Source organism: Nelumbo nucifera, chromosome 6 (genome assembly GCF_055504915.1).
Source record: "Nelumbo nucifera cultivar China Antique chromosome 6, China Antique-T2T, whole genome shotgun sequence".
NCBI lineage: Eukaryota > Viridiplantae > Streptophyta > Magnoliopsida > Proteales > Nelumbonaceae > Nelumbo > Nelumbo nucifera.
Genome location: NC_142654.1, coordinates 3,957,318 through 3,979,209, shown reverse-complemented (window position 1 = coordinate 3,979,209; position 21,892 = coordinate 3,957,318). Strand labels below are relative to the sequence as shown.

The 21,892-nt window shown below is 40.4% G+C and overlaps 2 protein-coding genes across 4 annotated transcripts in view; both read right to left on the bottom strand.

Moving 5' to 3' along the window:
- Window positions 1–800: 800 nt before the first annotated feature.
- On the bottom strand, window positions 801–1,661 carry LOC104586667 (uncharacterized). The gene has a single exon (XM_010243968.3). The coding sequence runs from the start codon at window positions 1,448–1,450 to the stop codon at window positions 1,076–1,078; it is 375 nt and encodes a 124-aa protein (XP_010242270.1). The 5' UTR covers window positions 1,451–1,661; the 3' UTR covers window positions 801–1,075.
- A 12,900-nt stretch (window positions 1,662–14,561) lies between these two features.
- The window catches only part of TAG1 (membrane bound O-acyl transferase (MBOAT) family protein), a 29,475-nt gene continuing 22,144 nt past the window's right edge, over window positions 14,562–21,892 (bottom strand). For 2 of the 3 annotated variants that reach the window (XM_088889749.1, XM_010243969.3), the window contains 5 exons: window positions 20,539–20,601; window positions 19,000–19,047; window positions 16,775–16,837; window positions 16,257–16,310; window positions 14,562–15,241 (listed from right to left, as the gene is read on the bottom strand). In XM_088889749.1, coding sequence (XP_088745875.1) covers window positions 15,137–15,241; window positions 16,257–16,310; window positions 16,775–16,837; window positions 19,000–19,047; window positions 20,539–20,601 — 333 coding nt within the window. In that variant the 3' untranslated portion in view covers window positions 14,562–15,136. The remainder of the gene's footprint in view (window positions 15,242–16,256; window positions 16,311–16,774; window positions 16,838–18,999; window positions 19,048–20,538; window positions 20,602–21,892) is intronic. The other variant, XM_088889750.1, reaches the window with a different exon arrangement.

Genomic DNA, 21,892 nt, shown 5'->3' with positions numbered 1-21,892 from the left:
TAACAGTTCAGGCAAAATAAAGACCAACACAACGAGTTAAATTGGAAAACCTGCATTTGTTCAAGTAACCAGTAAAGAAATGATGATGCTATGCTTTGTTTACCTTTATCATCGCAAAAGGAAAGGTCCAATCTCCATTAAATTTGTAACTCCGATTCAGTGGTCATATCTATGACTTCATTAAAAAAGCTCAACTTCACCAATCCTAATCATAAAAAAGACTGTATGGCTTGCTTGAAGGGATAACTCACAGACCAAAACTGACCGCATACCACAGTGCCCAACAATCAAGGGATCAACACTACGAAGTGCCCAAGAATCATGGATCAAGGCAAGACAAGCTGGAACGAATCTCCTAGTGCCAAAGAAGAAAACTTAAACTACTGATTGCAGGGATCTCTCTTAAATAACTTTATACCTAAGAACCCGTTATGGAGTGCAAAATTGGACTCGCATGGGCAGGTGCCCAAACGCAGAGGCCCTATCCATGTCCAAAATCTAGAAACGCAAACGTAATTATGAAGAAATAAAAGGAGAAGATCAAGAATCACAAACCCCTTCTCCTATCAACTGGAATATGGAACCCATTGTTTACAGATGATCAAATCATAAGAAAATAAATCAGTTCACCCATAAAACAGAAATAACAAAGACAAACAGACTTTGAAGAATCAAATTTTTCCCTTCAGACTGTGAAGAACCAAACTTAAATACATAAGAATATCATAAAAACACTATCCAGTATCAGGAAAAGCTTCAGATACATTATATCTTAACTAGAACTTCCAAAATCCCTAGGATGCGGCCAAAACCCACAAAAAAAGATTAGTTAAATTAAAAGGGGGAAAGAAAGTAGCTTAGCAAGAAATGATCGAACTCGTAGCGACTACATACATTTACAAAGAAAGAAATCCATAAATAAGCAAACCAGTTCATCTATCTATCCATGTCCATGGAAAGACTGTCAACTAAAGATTTTGATAATATCAGATTCGAGATTGTCAAGCATACTGGACTTACATAGCCCAAAACATATAAACTGAAACAGAGGCGCAAAACAAGAAAATCCCAATAATCACCACCATCCGTAGACCACCTGGGTGTATCTGTCCTTGAGCCACCTGAAGCTCTTCCGCAAAGACCCCTTCATCTTTCCCTCCACGGTATAAACCTTGTAGCTAGCAACCCTCTTCTTCCTCTGCAACTCAGGATCATTGAAGCTCCAACTCTTTGAGGTAGAGGCACTAGTACTTTTACCTTTCTTGAACTTGGCATCTTTCCCCATCTGGATTGGTGGTGGTGGTGGGGGGGGTGGTGGTGGTGCAGAAGAAGCATAGGAAGCACTATAACATCTAAGATCATGCATAACAGTTGCAGTGGGTCTGCCCCCATAGTAGCTCTCTATCTGCATCCTCCCATCCCCACACGACCTGGATCTGAAATCTTCCATGAAGGCAGAGAAAGGCTGAAAGATTTGAGTCTTTGAACAATAGAGAGGAGAGGCAACAGGCAAGGCAGAAGGGGAAAAAACAGAGACGAGAAGAAAAGGAACAGGTGGATTGGCTTTTCTCTGTGTATTATTATTTTCCTTTTACTTCTGAATTGGGAACAGCTCAAGCCTCAAAGTGGCTTCTTTATTTTTCTATTGGATTTGTGGGGTCTCGTGGCATTTTATCACTGTGAACTTTGCCTGCTGAACTCGGTGAACTGCTGAGAAAAATACTGTAACGTCGGCGGGTGCGACGTGGTAAATTTAGAGTTGGCCGTTAAAATAGGTCCCATTTAAGCTTTAGCGGTTAGCTTAAGCTGTTTGAACTTTGAAGAAGCTATCAAAAAAGCCCCATTTAATTTTGGGTTATTATGTTTCTTCCTAACATTGCCGATGTACTTTCTGGACTCCCAAAGCCATTGTGACTTTGTGAGAAAGCCCTCCTCAAATCTTAAACTTGCTTGTATCCAAAGTTTAGATGGGTGATAGAGTTTACAAAAACAGGAAAAATAAAAAGAAGCTGATTCATTCTCAGCATCAACCTACCAAGAGTGAATCAATTTGCCTGAACCAGGCATGAAGAGAAAGAGTCAATTTTCGGTGCAAATCATTTTCACAAACTGAGGCCATTGGAACTAATCTGTAGGCTATCCTTGTATAATTGGTGTGATGTTAATGATAACCAATATGGTCTAGGGAGGAACAGATGTATGCAATCTTATCCTGCACATACAGAGAGAGAGAGAGGCTATTTCTAATATTTAAACCCTGATCATCCAAGTTATAATAGAACAATCCAACCATTGCGCCAAGGCCCACCTTCCATGGATTAAGATTAACTCTAACAATAAAAATAAGAAAGAGTTTTTCCCTAGTTCTTGGTTTCACATGGATTAAGACAATGGTAGCTGTTGGACTTAGATTAACTGTATTGTCAACTCCCTCCCACCCCCATCTTCTTGCTTTCACATTAATCATTAATCAAGGGTAAAAGTCAGTTATATGACATATTTCTGTTTTGCTTTTTGAGGCAAGACCTGAATCAGCCCCATTTTATATTTGATGGTGCATTAAGCTCAGTTTGGAAGGAGTATGTAGAGAGCAAAATCTTGTATTTTATATGTATTTATACTCTTTCCAAACTGGGCTTAATAAGCGAATTGGATTTGTTTAAGATTAATTAACAAATCAAATCAATTTCACAATTTTCCAAAATTATGAATCAAGGGTGAATAAAATTAAAGAGCAAAGTGAACAATGTGAATTTGTGGATTGCTTGCTGGTGTCTTGTGTCATCATATTTCATTAGTTTGCTTTCGTGGTTTCATCATCATGAGAATGTGTCACGCTCAACCGATCCTGTGAAATAATAAGTTGTCGGATTTTCAACCATCAAAGCTGGGTGAAAAATACTGGAGATGGTTGCAAGCTTGACCTTTCCACTCAGAATTTTGGTTTGGTTTGCAAAGTGTCCTAGATGTTCATTAAAGATGCTGCCTCTGTTCAGTTTGTGAAGCTTTCTGTCACCATCACAATTAACACTCTCACGCGTGGGAAAAACAAACCATCATACTCTTTTGATGCACAGCACAGATTCAGTTAATAAATCTTTTGTTGTGTTACAGGGACGGGAAGGGAAGAAGGTGACACTGAAAGTGGGTTTATTCGTACTTAATACAGTAAGATGAAGAAAATGGAGATACATGGATCCCACAAACCTCAATGAAATAGACCCAATTTTTGGATCTTTTGTTGGGAAGCAAAATCAGTGGCACCTTAAACGGTTTGCTAAGACCTTAAGAGAGGATTTGCAGAGTAATTTGAATGGATTTGAGGCCAGACATTTTTGAGCAGAATGCGGAAATGGGGAAGATTGGTTGAGTACAGATTGCAAAGTTGGACGACCCATACATACCCATATGCCATATGGAAATGGAAGGACAACTTTTCCACGTTGACGAAGTCAATTGATGGAGAGTGATGGGCCTCCCTCACCCTCACCCTCACCCTCACCTTAACCTAAACCTACCTCAATCATTCACTTCACACCATTTGCCAATCACGGATCTAATAGCATTGATGGTTTGGTGAGCCCAGCCCACTAATGTGGATGGACATCATCTGGCCTTAGGATATGTTTGGTAGGATAGAAATTAGAGACACAGAAAGCTTGGGAAAATTCTTCACAAATTTTGTGAAATTCCTCAAGGAAGATATGAATGATTATCAGAAACTCTAGTCCCAAAATGTGATTATTATTAGAGATCATCAAAAGTCAAAAGGAGATGTGATTATTAGTGGGAGTGGGAGATAACTTCATATACATGGGATGTTACTCATTAGGGGTGAGCAAAAAAATTCGGTTAATATGTATATATATATATATATATATATATATATATATATTGCAAATAATAAAAAACTGATGAATCGACGAACTGAATCGATGGTTAACCGATCGACTTTGATTTAATTTTGGTTACCGGTTTTTCAAAGAACGACAATCCAATTCGGTTTCAAAAATAAACCCACGGTTCGATAACCCCTATTATTTCTGATCACCTCTCAACAAAAATTCAAATCGAGAACCAATTCGAATTCAAATATTAAAAAAAAAAATAAAATTTGAATATACCAATACCAAATCCAATTCTATCCATTATTTACAATCCTGCCAATATTAACTATCAATTTTATAATACTGGTTGATTTGTTAGGGTATCATAAGTATCAAGCCCTTGAGCTTGAAGTTTAATACAAGTCTACTTTTTAGGGGGAAAAACTCAAAAAAGTCTCGGTCATAAATCGCCCATGTTCTCTGGCCGCCTCAATAACGAAAGCTAATCTGAAGGTGTGATGTGATATTTCCATCTCAATGTCTTCTCCCCATATAGAAAACAGCATTCCCCACGTTCAAATGTATCAGTCAGTTTTGCTTTACGCAGCCAGAAAGAAAGGAAAAGCTAAAGGGAGAAAATTCCTACTATGCTTGCAATTTGCAAATTGCCACTGAAAGGAAAAAAAAAAAAAAAAGAAGGAACAAAAATGCAGTGCCCTCCCCATTCCTACAGCTCTATAAAATTTATGGGTGGGCCTCTTTGCTGAGGATCAGGATCATGTGGCCTGCATCCAATTTCCAGATAGAATCATTCGTGATCTTCCTTCCGATCCTCAGTTGGGGAGATCTTCAGCTTGTTGTCCTACCAAAAATTAACTTTTAGGCTTCGTTTGGTTTACGGTCAGAATTAAAATTGGAATCAGAATGATCTATTTTTATGATCTATTTGGTTTAGATAAGAATGGGAATAAAAATTGGAATTAACATGAATGATATTTCATTTCCAAGGGAAAGGCACAGAAATAGGAATGGGATTTCAATTGCATCCAACCAAACAGTTAGAATCGGAAAAGCCATTCCGGTTTCAATTCCAGACCCTTATTCCTGAAAACCAAACAGGGCCTAAGTGTTGAGAATGTTTTTTTCGCATGAAATGTTGTCATAAGTGTGGTGTAAAAGAGTAATTGCACTCATTATTCTTTTGACCAAAAAGACGGTCAAAAAACAAACGTTTTTCTGTTGGCCTTGCCAAAGTTGCATAAGAATTGAGAATCAAAAGAGTTCAATTATAATGCATTCATTAATATTAGTTGCATGTTAAATCCAATCAATCAAGTTAAAGTCTATTTACTTTATTATTGGTATATGTTTCATAAGATGTACTTACCGTCTCATTCAATCAATAATTTCTTTTGATAATGCAACGAATGCACCATAAATTATGTCATTTAGTCAATATACAAAATACAATGCCTTTGGTCTCTCAAAAACACTTTGATGATCCCAATCCAGTGGCAGAGCTAGGAATTTTCTTTTTTTTTTCTTTTTTTTTTTTGGGAAGGGGGGCGAGGCAAGTTGAACAAGAAAATGAGATAGAGCAGAAGAAGTAGGGTATTGGAAAAAATGGTTTGAAAAGGTTTGAATTTATTACATATTTTTCTTTTTCTTTTTTTGGGTTGGAGGAGAGTTAGAGTATGATCCTTTACAATTTAATTCTATTACATATTTTTCTTCTTTTTTTATTTTTGGGGTTGGAGGAAAGTTAGAGTATGATCCTTGACATTTTCATTCAAGTTGAACAAGAAAACGAGATAGGGAGCATAAGAAGTAGGGTGTTGGAAAAAATGGTTTGAGAAGGTTTGAATCTATTACATATTTTCCATTTCTCTTTTTTTTTTTCTGGGGGGGAGGGGGGGTGGATGAGAGACATTTTAATTCAAGTTGAACAAGAAAACAAGATAGGGAGCATAAGAAGTAGGGTATTGGAAAAAAATGGTTTGAATCTATTACATATATTTCTTTTTTTTTTTTTTTGGGGGGGGGGGGGGTTGGAGGAGTTAGAGTATGTTTCTTTACATTTTAATTCAAGTTTTGAGAGGCCAAGTTGAACAAAAAAATAGGGTATTGGAAAAAATGATTTGAAAAGGTTTGAATCTATTACATATTTTTCTTTTTCTTTTTTTAATTTTTGGGGTTGGAGGAGTTAGAATATGTTTCTTTACATTTTAATTCAAGCTTTTTGGAGGGCCAAGGACCCAGTTTATTACATCTTGACCCAACCTCCCATTAGTAATTGATGAGGGCAGATTTGGCCCTCCAGTGAAGTTGCGACACGTGGCACCTCGTGACAACTAGGCAAGCCCCCAGGCAACAACTTACCAAGTTGATCCCCCCCCGGGCACCGGTCTAGCTGGCCTGGCGCGACCTGGCGCGGCCTGCGCGCGACCTACGCGCGACCTGGCATGGCCTACGCACGACCTGCGCGGCCGGGCGCGACCTGCACACGGCCTGCGCGACCTGCACGCGGCCTGCGCGAACTGCGCCCGACCTGGCGCGAACTGCGCGCGGCCTGCGTGAACTGCGCGCGGCCTAGCGTGACCTGCGCCAACCTGGCAATCTGGCCCGGACGCAGGCGCCGACCTGACAACATGACCCGGACACAGGCGCCGACCTGACAACAAGACCCGGACACAGGCACCGACCTGATGACCTGACCCGGACACAGGCGCCGACCTGGCAACCTGGCCAGACGCCGGCCCACCGATTGACACAGGCGCCGACCTGGCAACCTGGCCCGGACACCGACCCGCCGACTGACACAGGCGCCGACCTGGCAACCTGGCCCGGACACCGACCCGTCGACTGACAGGCGCCGACCTGACAACCTCAATGAGTTCATCACCGTACCCCGGTTCTGACGGGATATGACGTCCTACCATTTGAAGGCTTTTTACCCACCTAACCCGCGAGGGCACCACTATATAAGGACTCCAACCCCCAAAGCCAAGGGAGGAGAAAAAAGAGTATGGTAACCCCCGCTCTCTAGCTCTCTCATTTCTCTCCAAGCCCTCTGTAATCAGAATGCTAACTTAGGCATCGGAGAGTCCCCGCCGGGAAAATACCCCCGGGTCCTCTGATTCAGTTTCCGCAGGTCCCTCAACTCCCGCCGTCTACAAAGGAGTTAAAATCACCTCACGCGGGGGGTAGTCGGGTAGCGTTGCACCAGGGAGCTCCACCATCCTCTGAGTTGCAGACCGCCTAGGAGCAAGTCAAGTGATGAGTTCGCCATCAGGGAGTACTACCAGGTAGTTCGCCACCAGGCAGTTCGCCATCAGGCAGTTCGCCACCAGGGAGCACTGCCGGGCAGTTCGCCACCAGGCAGTTCGCCATCAGGCAGTTCACCATCAGGGAGCACTGCCGGGCAGTTCGCCACCAGGCAGTTCGCCATCAGGCAGTTCGTCACCAGGCAGTTCCCCATCAGGCAGCGCCACCAGTCAGTTCGCCATCAGGCAGTTCGCCACCAGGCAGTTCGCCACCAGGCAGTTCGCCACCAGGGAGCATCACCAGGCAGTTCTCCCCCGGGAAGTTCGCCACCAAGTAGCTCATCACCAAGGCACGTCACCACCAGGTCAAACACGAGGTACTTAGCCAAAAAATTTTACACATCCCAAAAAATGGTACGTGACCAAAAAACGGTTACATCAATTGGCGCCGTCTGTGGGAATACGCTACGAAAAGCTAAGTTCTCATCCTACAAAAGCTAAGTTCTCATCCTACCAAAGCTAAGTCCTCACTTTTTTGAAGATATCACTTTATAGTTTACATTTTTTATGAACTCAAAAACTATGCAGGGGGCTAACAGACTAAGTAGCTCTACCAACCTTACTTTCGATTCAGATGATGCCTCATCAGTCCTCTCCGCAAGGTCCCCCTACAAAGATGAGCTCTTCGTGGCTTCCGTGAGAGTTGACGGCCAACAGACTACATAGGCGCCCTTACCGGTCAAGCCTTCCAAGGCTCCCGTGTGAGCTGGCAACCTAAAGTTAGTAGTGCTGCCCCCAAAGGTCGAGCCCCTAGCAGCTTCTTGTAGGAGTGGGTGACCGGCATTATGAAGCTGATGCAGCACAATCATAGCTCGACACCTCACAGGCAAAGCCTACGGGCCACATTACTGCTTAAGACCCGGTCGCCTCTCCGGCACGGGCAAAGTCAAAAAAGAGTAGACCACGAGTCACTCCCAAAAGCCTACGGGCCACATTACTGCTTAAGACCCGGTCGCCCCTCCGGCACGGGCAAAAGTCAAAAAAGAGTAGACTACGAGTCACTCCCAAAAGCCTACGGGCCACATTACTGCTTAAGACCCGGTCGCCTCTCCGGCACGGGCAAAGTCAAAAAAGAGTAGACCACGAGTCACTCCTAAAAGCCTACGGGCCACATTACTGCTTAAGACCCGGTCGCCCCTCCGGCACGGGCAAAAGTCAAAAAAGAGTAGACTACGAGTCACTCCCAAAAGCCTACGGGCCACATTACTGCTTAAGACCCGGTCGCCCCTCCGGCACGGGCAAAAGTCAAAAAAGAGTAAACTACGAGTCACTCCCAAAAGCCTACGGGCCACATTACTGCTTAAGACCCGGTCGCCTCTCCGGCACGGGCGAAAATCAAAAAGAGTAGACTATGAGTCACTCCCAAAGCCTGCGGGCCACACTGTTGCTAAATATCCAATCGCTTTCTCAGCAAGAACAAAATCAGCAAAAGTGAACTATAAGTTGCCCCAGAGCCTAAGGGCTACACTACTGAAACCGGCGGAGACCCCCTCGTCTTACTGGCAGCTCGCCACATACAGGCAGCTCCCAAAGCCTAAGGAATTGGATCAAAACTTACTAACTCATCGACTTAGGGGCCAAAAGAAATCTACTCCCTTCGCTGAGTTACTCTCAGCTCGGGAGTGGGGGGCAATTGATGAGGGCAGATTTGGCCCTCCAGTGAAGTTGCGACACGTGGCACCTCGTGACAACTAGGCAAGCCCCCAGGCAACAACTTACCAAGTTGATCCCCCCCGGGCACCGGTCTGGCTGGCCTGGCGCGACCTGGCGCGACCTGGCGCGGCCTGCGCGCAACCTGGCATGGCCTGGCGCGGCTTGCGCGCGAACTGCGCGCGGCCTGGCGCGACCTACACGACCTGGCCGGATCAGCCTGCCACATGCGCCGACCTGGCAATCTGGCCCGAACGCAGGCGCCGACCTGACAACATGACCCGGACACAGGCGCCGACCTGACAACAAGACCCGGACACAGGCGCCAACCTGATGACCTGACCCGGACACAGGCGCCGACCTGGCAACCTGGCCGGACGCCGACCCGCCGACTGACACAGGCGCTGACCTGGCAACCTGGCCCGGACACCGACCCGCCGACTGACACAGGCGTCGGCCTGGCAACCTGGCCCGGACACCGACCCGTCGACTGACAAGCGCCGACCTGACAACCTCGAGGAGTTCATCACCGTACCCCGGTTCTGACGGGATATGACGTCTTACCATTTGAAGGCTTTTTACCCGCCTAACCCGCGAGGGCACCACTATATAAGGACTCCGACCCCCAAAGCCAAGGGAGGAGAAAAAAGAGTACGGTAACCCCCGCTCTCTAGCTCTCTCATTTCTCTCCAAGCCCTCTGTAATCAGAATGCTAACTTAGGCATCGGAGAGTCCCCGCCGGGAAAATACCCCTGGGTCCTCTGATTCAGCTCCCGCCGTCTACAAAGGAGAGAAAATCACCTCACGCGGGGGGTAGTCGGGTAGCGCTGCACCAGGGAGCTCCACCATCCTCTGAGTTGCAGACCACCTAGGAGCAAGTCAAGTGACAAGTTCGCCATCAGGGAGTACTACCAGGTAGTTCGCCACCAGGCAATTCGCCACCAGGGAGCACTGCCGGGCAGTTCGCCACCAGGCAGTTTGCCATCAGGCAGTTCGTCACCAGGCAGTTCGTCACCAGGCAGTTCGCCATCAGGCAGTTCGCCATCAGGCAGTTCGCCACCAGGGAGAACTGTCGGGCAGTTCGCCACCAGGCAGTTCGCCATCAGGCAATTCGTCACCAGGCAATTCGTCACCAGGCAGTTCGCCATCAGGCAGCGCCACCAAGCAGTTCTCCATCAGGCAGTTTGCCACCAGGCAGTTCGCCACCAGGCAGTTCGCCATCAGGCAGTTTGCCATCAGGCAGTTCGCCACCGGGCAGTTCGCCACCAGGCAGTTCGCCACCGGGCAGTTCGCCACCAGGGAGCATCACCAAGCAGTTCGCCACCAGGCAGTTCTCCCCTGGGAAATTCGCCACCAAGTAACTCATCACCAAGGCACGTCACCACAGGTCAAACACGAGGTACTTAGCCAAAAAATTTTACACATCCCAAAAAATAGTACGTGACCAAAAACGGTTACATCAGCAATCCTATATAAATAATGATTTAGCAAAAAATTTGAGGGGCCAGGACCCCCTACCAGTATACTTGGTTCCGCCCCTCCCAACTAAAAGGCTGACTTTACAAACAATGTTACGATATTTTTTTGTGTATCGTATGATATGTACGAATAATGAATCCACATATACGTCAACTACAAGTATTAGGAGGTTGTTAATACCGTTCCAAGGTTATGTCTGCTTGAAATCTTAAAACCTGCAAGTGACTCTAACCATCACTATCATCCCTTTTGGCTATTATACTTTAAACTATGTGTATAACAAATAAGCAATGTTCAAAAAATCAATACGATATACTCTATATCGCACGTACTGTATCGTATCTTTTGGTTTTCAATATGCCTGTTTATAGGTGTTTTAGGACTCCGCTATTTTTTAATGATAAATATAGGTATTAAACTACCCAAAAACCAAATTTTGAAAAAAAAAATAAAAATAATATAAGCGTATTGATCATTATTGAGTAATTTTAAAAATAGAAAGCTTTCCCATTTCCCAATTCAATTTTAGTTAGCGGCAATGGATTGAAATATTGGATTTGATTTAGATAATCTCTTGGGTTATAGCCTGTAGGCCTGATCGTTATAGTATTTAAGTAAGTGAAAATTTCCGATTAGTACCCTGTACTTTGGGCCTAGTGCCATTTTAGCCCCTGAACTTTAAAATGCAACAATTCAGTATCCAAACTTTCAAAATGTGTTAATCCAATATCTACCGTTAATTAGTTGTTAAGTGGCATTTGATAAAAAAAACAAATGCTCTTCGAGTGTCATCTAATTTTTTTTATCAATCATCCAAACATTGACAAAAAAATTAGCAATCTCAAATCTTTGCTTCTTCTACTCAAGAAAGTTGGGGTCACATCTTAGTGGGCATTCTGAACCCCAACTTTCTTGAATAAAAGAGGCAACGATTTAGGATTGTTAATTTTTTGTCAATGTTTACATGATTGATAAAGAAAATTAAATGACACTCAAAAGACATTTGTGTCTTTTTCAAAAACCAATTAACAACTAATTAACAACTGGTTAACAGTAGGTATTAGAGTAACACATTTTAAAAGTTTGAATACTAAATTATCACATTTTAAAGTTTGGGAACCAAAATAACACCAAGCCTAAGTTACAGGGTACTAATTTGGATTTTCCCTTTAAGTAATGCATTAAACTAGAATTATCCCATCGAAAGTTGAATGTTATATAGTTTATGATGATATTGGTAGCGTGAAGGGGACAGCTAGTTTCATGATTTTATCCATTCATAATTGGTCGATTGCTCATAAATCGGTGATCGACTTTATGTGTAAAAATTAAAGTGGGGTATGGGTTGAGGTGGAGGTGGTTCATAAATAAGCAGAACAAACAAGGGAGGAGACTCACACTTAATCATAACCATAGATTTCACCTGTATTTGACGTTAGGTAGTGTTTGTAGGAATGGCTGTTTCGGCTGTGGCAGCTAATTAGTTTCATATGGAAATCAGCACACCGTGCCCAAACACGTTATGGCCACATTTTAACAATAAACATGTTTGGTAAAACTTTGCTTGTATTTGGTACCTTTGGTGTTGAGTAATTTTGAAAAAGGGATTAATCATTGTTGTTTATAAATGAAACATCAATATTTGGAGCAAAAATAGCAATTTGTATTGACCAGCTCAAAAAAAAAAAACTGGTAAAAAATATATCTTTATTCCACAAATTTGCATTCATCAATCCTAAAAGTTGCAAGTAGAAACAAGTCAACAATAGTACCAAACACAACCTTTATCTTGTGATAGCTAACCCAAAAAGATAAACAAGGGACTGAGTGGGGTACTGTGTCATGAGGAGGAAGCTTCCAAACAGCCCATGCTAATTTTCAGACAGCCAAAGTTTTTTCAACACTGCGAATACCCATGAATTTAACATATATGGACGGAAGATATTCCCAATATGCAGCTGGATGTTATGTACGCAAAGTTTTTGCTTGCAAGAGATCCGGGCTCTCGTTGTAAGTTGACTAGGCAAAACATCAACGTTTTTGGTGAAATCATGTTTCATTGGATCCGTTTCAAATATGATACAAACAAATACCATTGTACATACTATACACAATTGCCACACCATTCAAACATACAATTATCTAGATGTTCATCTAATGGTTGTGTATTAGCCATAAACCTAAGGTAACCTTTCATAGTTGTACAGTTGTAGGATACACCAACTAAAGGGGAGTTTTGTACAGTGATGTTGTTGAGTTAATGGACACAAATTTGTACGAGAGATTTTTTTACCAACATTTTTGAAAACACTTTGAGGTGATAGATACAAAGTGTTATTTCTACCTAAATTACACATTTTTATTAATCAACCCAAAACACAGCGGAAACACAATGTTACTCTACCAAACACCCTCTAACAGTGGTCATCAGACCATAATTACTTATATATACCCTATGCATTTAGGAAACTACTTGAATGCACATTGAACTTTTAAAACCTACTTATACATGCTTTGTTGACTAGCCCCACATAACACAAATAGGACCACTGTTAGTGTACTATTAAGGGCCGTTAATACCTTACTTTAAACCATGGTTTTAAAATCAGACCAGACCAGGTGGTCAGGCTGTTCGAACCCAGAATCGGTCTCCAGGTCTGATTTTGCTTTGGACTGTTCATTCTCAAAAAACATTGAAATGGTCAAAGAGCTGCTGACCCGGGCAATCGAACTGCTAAACCGTTCAACCCGGGCAACGGTTCACAATTCTATTTAACTATTAAGGAAGTGTAAACAGAGGATATCTCAGATCTGAGATAGAAATTTCAGTTCTCAGATCTGAGATCATTGAGACGTGAGAGAGAGAGAGAGATCTGCCTAATCTGAGATCGGGTAAATCTGAGGTTGGATCTGCTGCCACCAGCTCGCCACTGCTGTCTAATATTGTCGTCGTCATCGCCACCACCACCTCCTCCTTCCTTTCTTCTTTATTTTCTTTCATTTTCTTTCTTCCCTTCCGTTTCTTCCTTTTCCTTTTTCTTTTTTTCTTTCCTTTCCCAGCCAGCATACCTCCTCTCTATTTATATTTCTCGATGCAAAAGTTACCTTGACCATTTCGACCCATTTGACCCAGAACTCGGTGGTCATAGCAGTTCGATGCCCAGGCCAATTTTTAAAACCTTGCTGTAACCTCTCTTATAATACCAATATTGCCCGTAGGTACTAAAACCGTATTAGCTCTAGCCGAGCTTTCAGTTTCAATCATGGTAATTTTCTACTTATCCCTATTTGTTTCTCACCACCACCATTTTGCTTTGCATGTCTCCAGACTACAAAAAAAAAAAAAGAAAAAGCTAGGCACCAACAACACACACAAAAAAAAATAACTCAGATTTAATCTACTGGCGTAAATCTGAGTGGATGTGCGCTTATGCCTGAATTCCTTCAATTTGTTCAAGTAATGATTCAGGTAGCTAAGCTAACACAAACGTGTACTTCCTAAAGATGTACATCGCTTATAGGCTGAGCAAAATACATAGCCGCAGCATTCCAAGAAGAAAGAGTTGGCCAATTCAAAGTCTTGTAATTTGTAAATCGAATTACTAGCCCTACAACGATGGATTTATGATTTATCAGCGGAAAACCCAGATCATTCTAAATGTCCATATGTGATCTCACACTCACTAACAAGATGAACCCCAGCAGCCTGGGCAAAATCCAAATTTTGGGGTTTTGGAGCTAATCATTTCCTCAACAAGTGTACTCGACAAAAGAGCCAAGTTGTTTAGGATTTTCAACAGCTTTTGTCATTGATGTCTCGTAAAATTTGTCCTTCATGTGTTAAGGAATATGGTATGGTTTTTTTGCCAAATGGATAGTTGATTTTGACGTAACAGATTGGGTTTGAAATTTGAACAAGTTAAGGTGACGAAGGTTTCTGTTGTTGCCGAGTTGTTCACGCTGTGGTGTGTCTTTTCTTCTCCATTATTTGGAATTTTGGATTCGGATGCAAGGCTAGGGACCATGGAATCATTCCATGGTCTACGCCAGATTGATGTTCCAGTTGCGTGGGTCTGGGGATTTGGTGTTTCATGTTTGCAGCATCAAAGAAGAAAGAAGAATAAACAAAAAATAAGAAAAAAAATGGCATATTTTAAAAACTTATTGAACAGTTGAGAATATTTTTGTCTCTTATTTTATCTTGTTGGACTTAACCTTTCAACAAAAGTAATTTCCTAAATATACAGGATATATATAAGCAATCAACCCATTCAAACAGAAATTTAACCTTTGAATTACAAAAAAAAATACCTAGCTGGTACCGATGTAGCAGCAATTCAGGTAGAAACGGCCATGTTTGGTGGCCACGGTACCAATATAGCAAGGAGATTCTACGGAGAGAGATGCTATAGATTGTTACAGTCGTTAGTTTGTTACTTCAGCGGGTCTCAACTCCTACAGGGAGCGCCCAAATACAGTAAGTCAAAAATAGGTAACGAATGATGAGTGAAACATACATCACGATCTACCAACATTACAAGTGACAAGTTTGCCACAACTTAGTGGCATACTTAATGTCAGTGTCAATAATCATCCCTCCACGCTTGGGTTTATGGAGTTGATTGCATACACTACCGATCAAAATGAAATATGTATATGTGGGTCTTGTACAAAGTACAAACTTCAGTGGCTAGGTACACGAACCGGTTCAGTGCATTCCAAAGCAGCACAAATTAGATGATCAATGATATCGTCCACTCATCCTGCATCAAAAGTGGATGCCAAGACAATCTCCCCCAACCATCAATTTCAAAGCTTTTTTTCAGCCATCAAACAGGCGACGGAGAGACTGGTGGTTTACTGGGTCGTCATTTTTCTGTTCATTAAATCATGGTAATACAGGAGGACACACATTGGCTGACCCAAGATGCTGAAGAAAAACCAGAAGATCATATTCCCAACCTGACATCAATTAGTTTTTCAAATAAAAATTTGTTAAGCAAGGATGCCAAAGACCACTGCTTGGTGCAATGGTAAAATCTTGGGCTGACAAGATGGGTAATGGCTCTTTCAAAAAGGTATTAAGCAAACAAGGAATCAGAACATGTAAACTACAAATGTTGGTTAATCGGTGGTTGAGACTGAAATGTGAAGATTGCAAAATAAACTGCACAAGTACACCCACCCACCCACCCCTGTAGAGATGCAAGTAGGGTCGGGTTAGGTTGGGTTGCAGCACTTGGCAAAAGTCTATTGCTCTGAAAAGCATGTTGCTACATGTACACACACATGTAGAGATGCAAGTAGGGTCGGGTTAGGTTGGGTTGAGATCAACCTTAACCAAACCCAAGCTGTTGAGCCCCTAACCCAACACAATTTTCTGGTTGGCTTGGGTTCAGGTTAGCCTGACTTCTCTACTACCCTTTGCCAAATGTTCTTATTTCCTAGACTTGGGTTGAGATCAATTCAGTTTTAACGTTATCATATATTGAAGGATATAGTTATCATGCTATGGAAGAAATTTTTCCTTGTACTTTTTCAACCCTAACAGTAACCCTAAGTTCAATCTGAGCATCCAACCTAACTTTTCGTGTTGGCTTCAGGCTAACCCAACCCAAGTTGCAGCCATTCACACATGGGGCTTTTACAGGTTTCTATTTATTCTGATTCATCCAGTCATGTACTCCAATTTGGGCCCTCTAATAGAGGTCCATTATGCAGACAAATAGGAGCTTTGATTACAGTGGTTTGGTTCATCCAAAGAGTGGCAGATTATCATTTGCTTGGAGGATCAGGTTCACGCAAATGTATCTGTTTGAGAGCCCAAAAGGAGTCTCTATTGGCTAAATGGTTTTAAACCTTCAGCCATTTTCCTCCACATAGAATCTTTACCAGTAGAAAAATTTAGCTTGCAGAAGTTGCAAACAAAATATGCAAAACAAACTTAGATGAGATTGTCCAGCAAAAAAAGGCATACCATAGTATTTCTGAATTTCTTCTGCAAATAATTTGTGATGATGACCAAGGGAACCTGATAATCAAGAAAGTAAAAGAAAACCAAAAAAAATGTAAACCTCCTATCCAGTAAAAATCATGGCCCAACTATTCTGTCAGTTTCAGGTGGAAAGTTCCTTTCCCCATAGTTGCATGGATTTAGGGTATAGGGAAGCAACGCCCTTCCAAGTTAACCTCTCTTTTGAATAAGATCCAGCAATTATGGCAACTATGTAGCTGCTATATAAAAAAGTATTGTAGTTTTTCCAGGTCAATAACATAAAAAAGATAAATATAAGCAATGCCGGTAAACTGAGTTATGCAACTCGTAGATACCTTGCCCTAAAGAAATGGCAGGACACATGAAAAAACACTAGAAAATCATCATCCCACCATGCCAGTAGGACAAAGTATCCAATGGTTGCACAAACTCATTGTTTACTAGATTTCCTTGATAAATATATACAAAGAAAAGGAGAAAACTCTTTAGGATAATATTACCTGAAACATAATTCCTATAAATGCCCAAAATTTTAACATGCGACAAGGGACACCAATCAATAACTGTAGGCAATACAAAACAAAAATAATGTGCAAAAATCAGAAAATAAACATATATGAATAAAGGAAATCATCACAGTATCCATTATATATACTAAAGTGGCGTAAGATACAACAAAGATAACTTGTTCAAGCAGTCATTTCAATATGTAACTTGTTTAAGCAGCCACTTCAATATTCTTTCTGTATGGATACAGACCACATTTTTGGCACTTTTTTGCACAAAGTGGCCGCTCTCAGACTCAAGCACATTCTAACTCTTGTCAGTTTGAGATTTTACCACAAAACCATGCAACGATCCCTAATGGCCTCATCAATGAGTATGTCATTCCATTACAAGGAACCAGTTTTCCCATTTCCAAAAGAGCGATTCTCACCATCATCTAAAAAGTTCATGATAAATCCAATGTGAAATATAAAAAGTTTATGATAGACCCAGTGTAAAATATTTAACATATGAAGATGGCCAAGATTTTTGTGACATGTTTTGGTGTGAGAGAGAGAGAGAGTAGTGTTTTAGGTGTGGGGCTTTAATTTTATTTTCTTTCCTCCAGCTAGTTACTAAAAAGTGGTCTGGGCCACCCACCTAAATAATTAGAGGTATTTGAGCCTTTCTATTATATTTTGTTTAAAGCTCTAATGTGTCACTGAAATTACATTATTTGAATGGCTCATATTGTTAGCAGGTTTAAGTCTTTAAGTATTGTTTTCCCTGCAATCAGTACATTACCTGTACTTCCTCAAACTTTGGTCATAGAATTCATGGAAGTCTCTCTTGAGTGTTAAAATTTATCACTGTTATACACTGACACTGACATGGATACAGAAAGGGAAATGCCAATACAACTATCTATTTCCTAAGATCCCATAGAGTGGTAGTAGTAAGAAATGATTTAAGAGCCCATAATTTGATGCCAGATATGGCACAAAGAGAATGGAATGGAAAAATAGGATTCATGTAGACGACCCCATGTAGTTGGGACAAGGCTTAGATGATGATGATTTCCTAAGATCCCATAGACCTGGACATGAATAAAGTTAATAGGTATCTCATCTAATATGCATTTGTCATTTTTTGGTAGTGACTGTCATGCTTATATATCTCACTTTTGAAGCTAAGTGTCATTTTTTTTAATATAAATATCATGCCAAATTTAATTAAGCTTCAAATATAAACAGATTTTTTTATAGTATGATTTGTCAAAGAGTGACATACCACTTCACATATATTAGAAGAATACCATAGAAATGTCTGTGGAGCATCCAGTGTCATGTCAGATGTATTGTGTCCAACACCAGTACACTAGGCATATAAGGTATTTAGGTATCGTATGCTAAAATGAACTCTGCTCTCTTGTTCCTCTATTCCTTTTTTACTGACATGTATAACCTGTGTCAATAATGGGTATACAACACATATAGGACATTACCAAAATTTACACAACAATGTGGTATGATGCAACTGCTCATCATCCCTGATGTAAAACTTCACATGCCTTTGGCACTTAACTAATCTGAACCGTAAGGGCAATTTTATTAAATGAAGAGAAATGAGTGGCAGTCATCTGTAATCTTCATTGTGCCAGAGCTTTTGTTCATATTTTTGGCTTGAAAACACATTTTCTACCACCATCATGTTCATTATAATTTAAGATTTTTATATTTACTACCACGCCCAAGGAGGGGCACCCAGTCTGGAACCTTTGCTGTCATAATGGTTAACTCTGACTTCAATTTCTGCAAATACTGAAAATACTCTGATAAATATTAGAGCCCCAATATTGTATAAACAATTTTTCATGATCTTCCAAATGATTTCACACCTTAAATTATTTAAACAATAACTTGCAGAAGACAAGGGAATCATAGATTTGTAAGGATGACATGAAAACCAATATTACAAATTGTAGAATATGAAGACACAAGAAACATTAAACCTATGTGGAGGGAAAAGATAGGAAATAGTAAGGCCTCTTTTTCTCCCAAGCCTAACCTAATAGCTAATAGTCTAATACAATAAGAGATTTAAAAGAAACAGGAAAATGAGACCAAAAATAATAATAATAAAAGTGACTACATGTGCCACCATTAAGTTACTGTGTAACCAAACACATTATATATCAGGGAGAATTGTTATCCAGCAAAAGCTTGGTAAGGTAATGTACCTCATGGAATACAGCTGAAATGAAAAAGGCAATTACAATGGAAACTCCCTGAAATCAAAATCAAATAAAAACACAAATTCAAAAATTTTATCAGCAAGATTCCACTATCAAAGTTGATCATTTAAATTCAGAAATAAGTGAATCATGTTGAAGGACAAGAGCATAAAATTCCAATGAATTAAAATTTTCCTAGTGAAAGGTGATCAGCCAAAGCCTGAGAAACAATGCTTTGCAGGCAGAAATGGCATTAAGCAACTTGACAAACTCTGAAACTCCTTTTATTGACTAATAACTTGAATAATTTTGGTTTAATTCCAAGGTAAATAGCATAACTAAGATTTTTTTTATAAGTAATAGCAATAACTAGGATTAGTCATTTATAATTTGTTTTATTCATATATATCTATCAAATTTAAATAATTAATATCATACCAAGCATATTGTGGCACCTTGAGAAGTAGTAGAAATGTAGAATATTTCTTCATCAAGGAAAGAAAAGAGCCCTTTCTAACAAAAGCAATATATTGACTCATTTGGATTTCATCTTTTGAGCAAGAGCCACTTCTCATAAACATTGTATGGTACATATTTTGTGCACCTTGTCATCTCAAGTTAAGCAAGGGACATATGTTCTTCACTCATATTTCTTCTATTAATAAAATAAGAAAGTAGCTCATGGCTTTTTAGAGTCCCTTGCACCTTGTAGATCTGTAGGCATATCCATTAGAAAAGAGATTTGCATTATCAATTAGACAAGTTTTTCTTCAAAATGAAGTAGTCATTTGACATTTTTCTGTAATCAAATATTTTCTCCTTCACAAACTTGGAGAAAGCCTGTCCTGTGAAAACAACCACCATGTTCCCCAGAGCAATGTAAGGTCTATGGTGTTTATTGAAAGAAAATAAACTAATATTAGTTAACAACTGATAGTTTAAGTTGGGTGGCCATGGCTAGCCCAACATGACATTTCAGCTTCCATTGTCTCTATAACTCATTTATTCATGTTAACAAAATTCTGACGGTGAACAATAAAAAGGAGGGGTGAATCAAGTTGAGGTATGAACTTTTTCTGCAGTTTGATGTGGGTCAGTGGGCGGTTATGTAGGTTGGGGTACTCCGGATGGATGTGGTTTGTGGGCAGTGTCTTTGCTTCTGAGCTATGGAATGTATCCATGTTTGTGCTGTTTCTATATTTGGAACTTGGGTCTAGGTTTTCCTTTTTACCTTTAGACTCTTCTCTTTTGTGGGTACATGCTGTACATATTTGATCCTTTGTTTATATTATACAATTAATTTTATCTGTTAAAAAAACTATTACTTTTTAGTTTTTATAATATGTATATGCATGCCCATAGCCCTTTTTGCAGAGCACATATAGCAATTAATGATTTGGCCAAGAAAGTGGAAAAAAAAGAAAAGAAATTTAGAAGAGGAGAATAACCAAATAAAACATTAGGCAATATGAAATCAAATAAAACAATCATCGCCATGCAACAAAGCAGCATTTATTACATTAAAACTTAAGAAAAGTCGATTACCCTGGGTAGTCCATGTCGTATGCATGGAAAATAAACATGGCGAACCATCCATTTATGCACAGGCTGTAGTCAATGAGGAAATCATTAGTTACCAACCATTCATGCCAACTAAATAATGTCATACTTCTGTTAAAAATTTTTTAATGAGTACACTTTTTGTAATATTGTTGTAATATAATTCACAAATTTAAGGTTAAAAATCAATGTATCAAGAGAAAATGCAAGTATAAATTGCAAAAAAAAACAATAAAACTAGATTTTAATTGAGAAAACAACATTGATGAAAAGATAAGAATAAATGAATAATTAAACCTGGAACAAAGCAAGGAGAAGTCAAACACTACCTTGTCCCTTTAGAAAATGGAGGAGCAAGTGCTTGAGTTTTTTTTTTTTTTTTGAAAGGAAAAGATTAAATTTTCATTAAAAGAAAAAAAAAATACATAAGAAAGGTGACGAGATATCACCTGAGAGAAGCACACTACACATCCCTGAGACAAAACAACCCTACAAGAACAACAATTGGTACTCAATCAAAGCAATCAAACCCAAAGGCCCCACTAATAAAACTGAGAAAACATTCCAATTCTTTTATCCGACTTCAGCAAAAACAAACTTCCCAGGCTTCACCCAATAAGAAGAATTATTCCTCCCCATCAAATTCATCCGCCTGTCCCTCCCCTTCGTCCCAAACCTCTCCCACCTTCCCCTGTTACATGTTCCTTCCACCTCTCTTCCTTCTTTCTATCAAACTCTTCAAAGGCCCTTCTAGCAAAAGCCTCACCACCCCAGAAAAACAAACCTAGAGCCTTGTCAATCTCCACTTCTCTCTCAACCAATTTCCTTAAACCCCCACTACCATCTTTCTTTATCCTCCCCCTCTAAACTTGACTTGTCTTCTTTCCTCAACTCTTTGCTCTTTCCCTCCCTTTCCTCTACAGCTCCACTCCTTTCCAACTCCCCCCCTGAAGGACATCCCTTGACCCAATTTGGTCATCACGGCAAACCCCAACAAAATTCTTATTGGTCATGGCTCTCGCATTAACTTCTCTTAAATACTTTCTTCTATTTATTACAGGGACCAGCCCCAACAAACCCCTCTTTTAAGCACGAAAAAACCTTTGTAACATACACAAGATGGGATTTATTCATCCCTCTAGACCTCTTCCGTCACCGACTCTTGCTGTTTCTGCTGGGCTTATTTTCTGAAACGTTACAATTTGAGGACAGGGGATAGCATGATGCAAATTCTCTACCAGAGATGAGTTGCCAAGACCATAATACTAACAAAGAGAGGGAATACCAACGAGGCTCACCCTAATGACTAGAAAACAAGAAGAAACCGATCCACAAACCA

What these genes read in the sequence shown, in the direction of transcription:
- LOC104586667 (XM_010243968.3), bottom strand. Translation starts at nt 1,450, where the DNA reads ATGGAAGATTTCAGATCCAGGTCGTGTGGGGATGGGAGGATGCAGATA.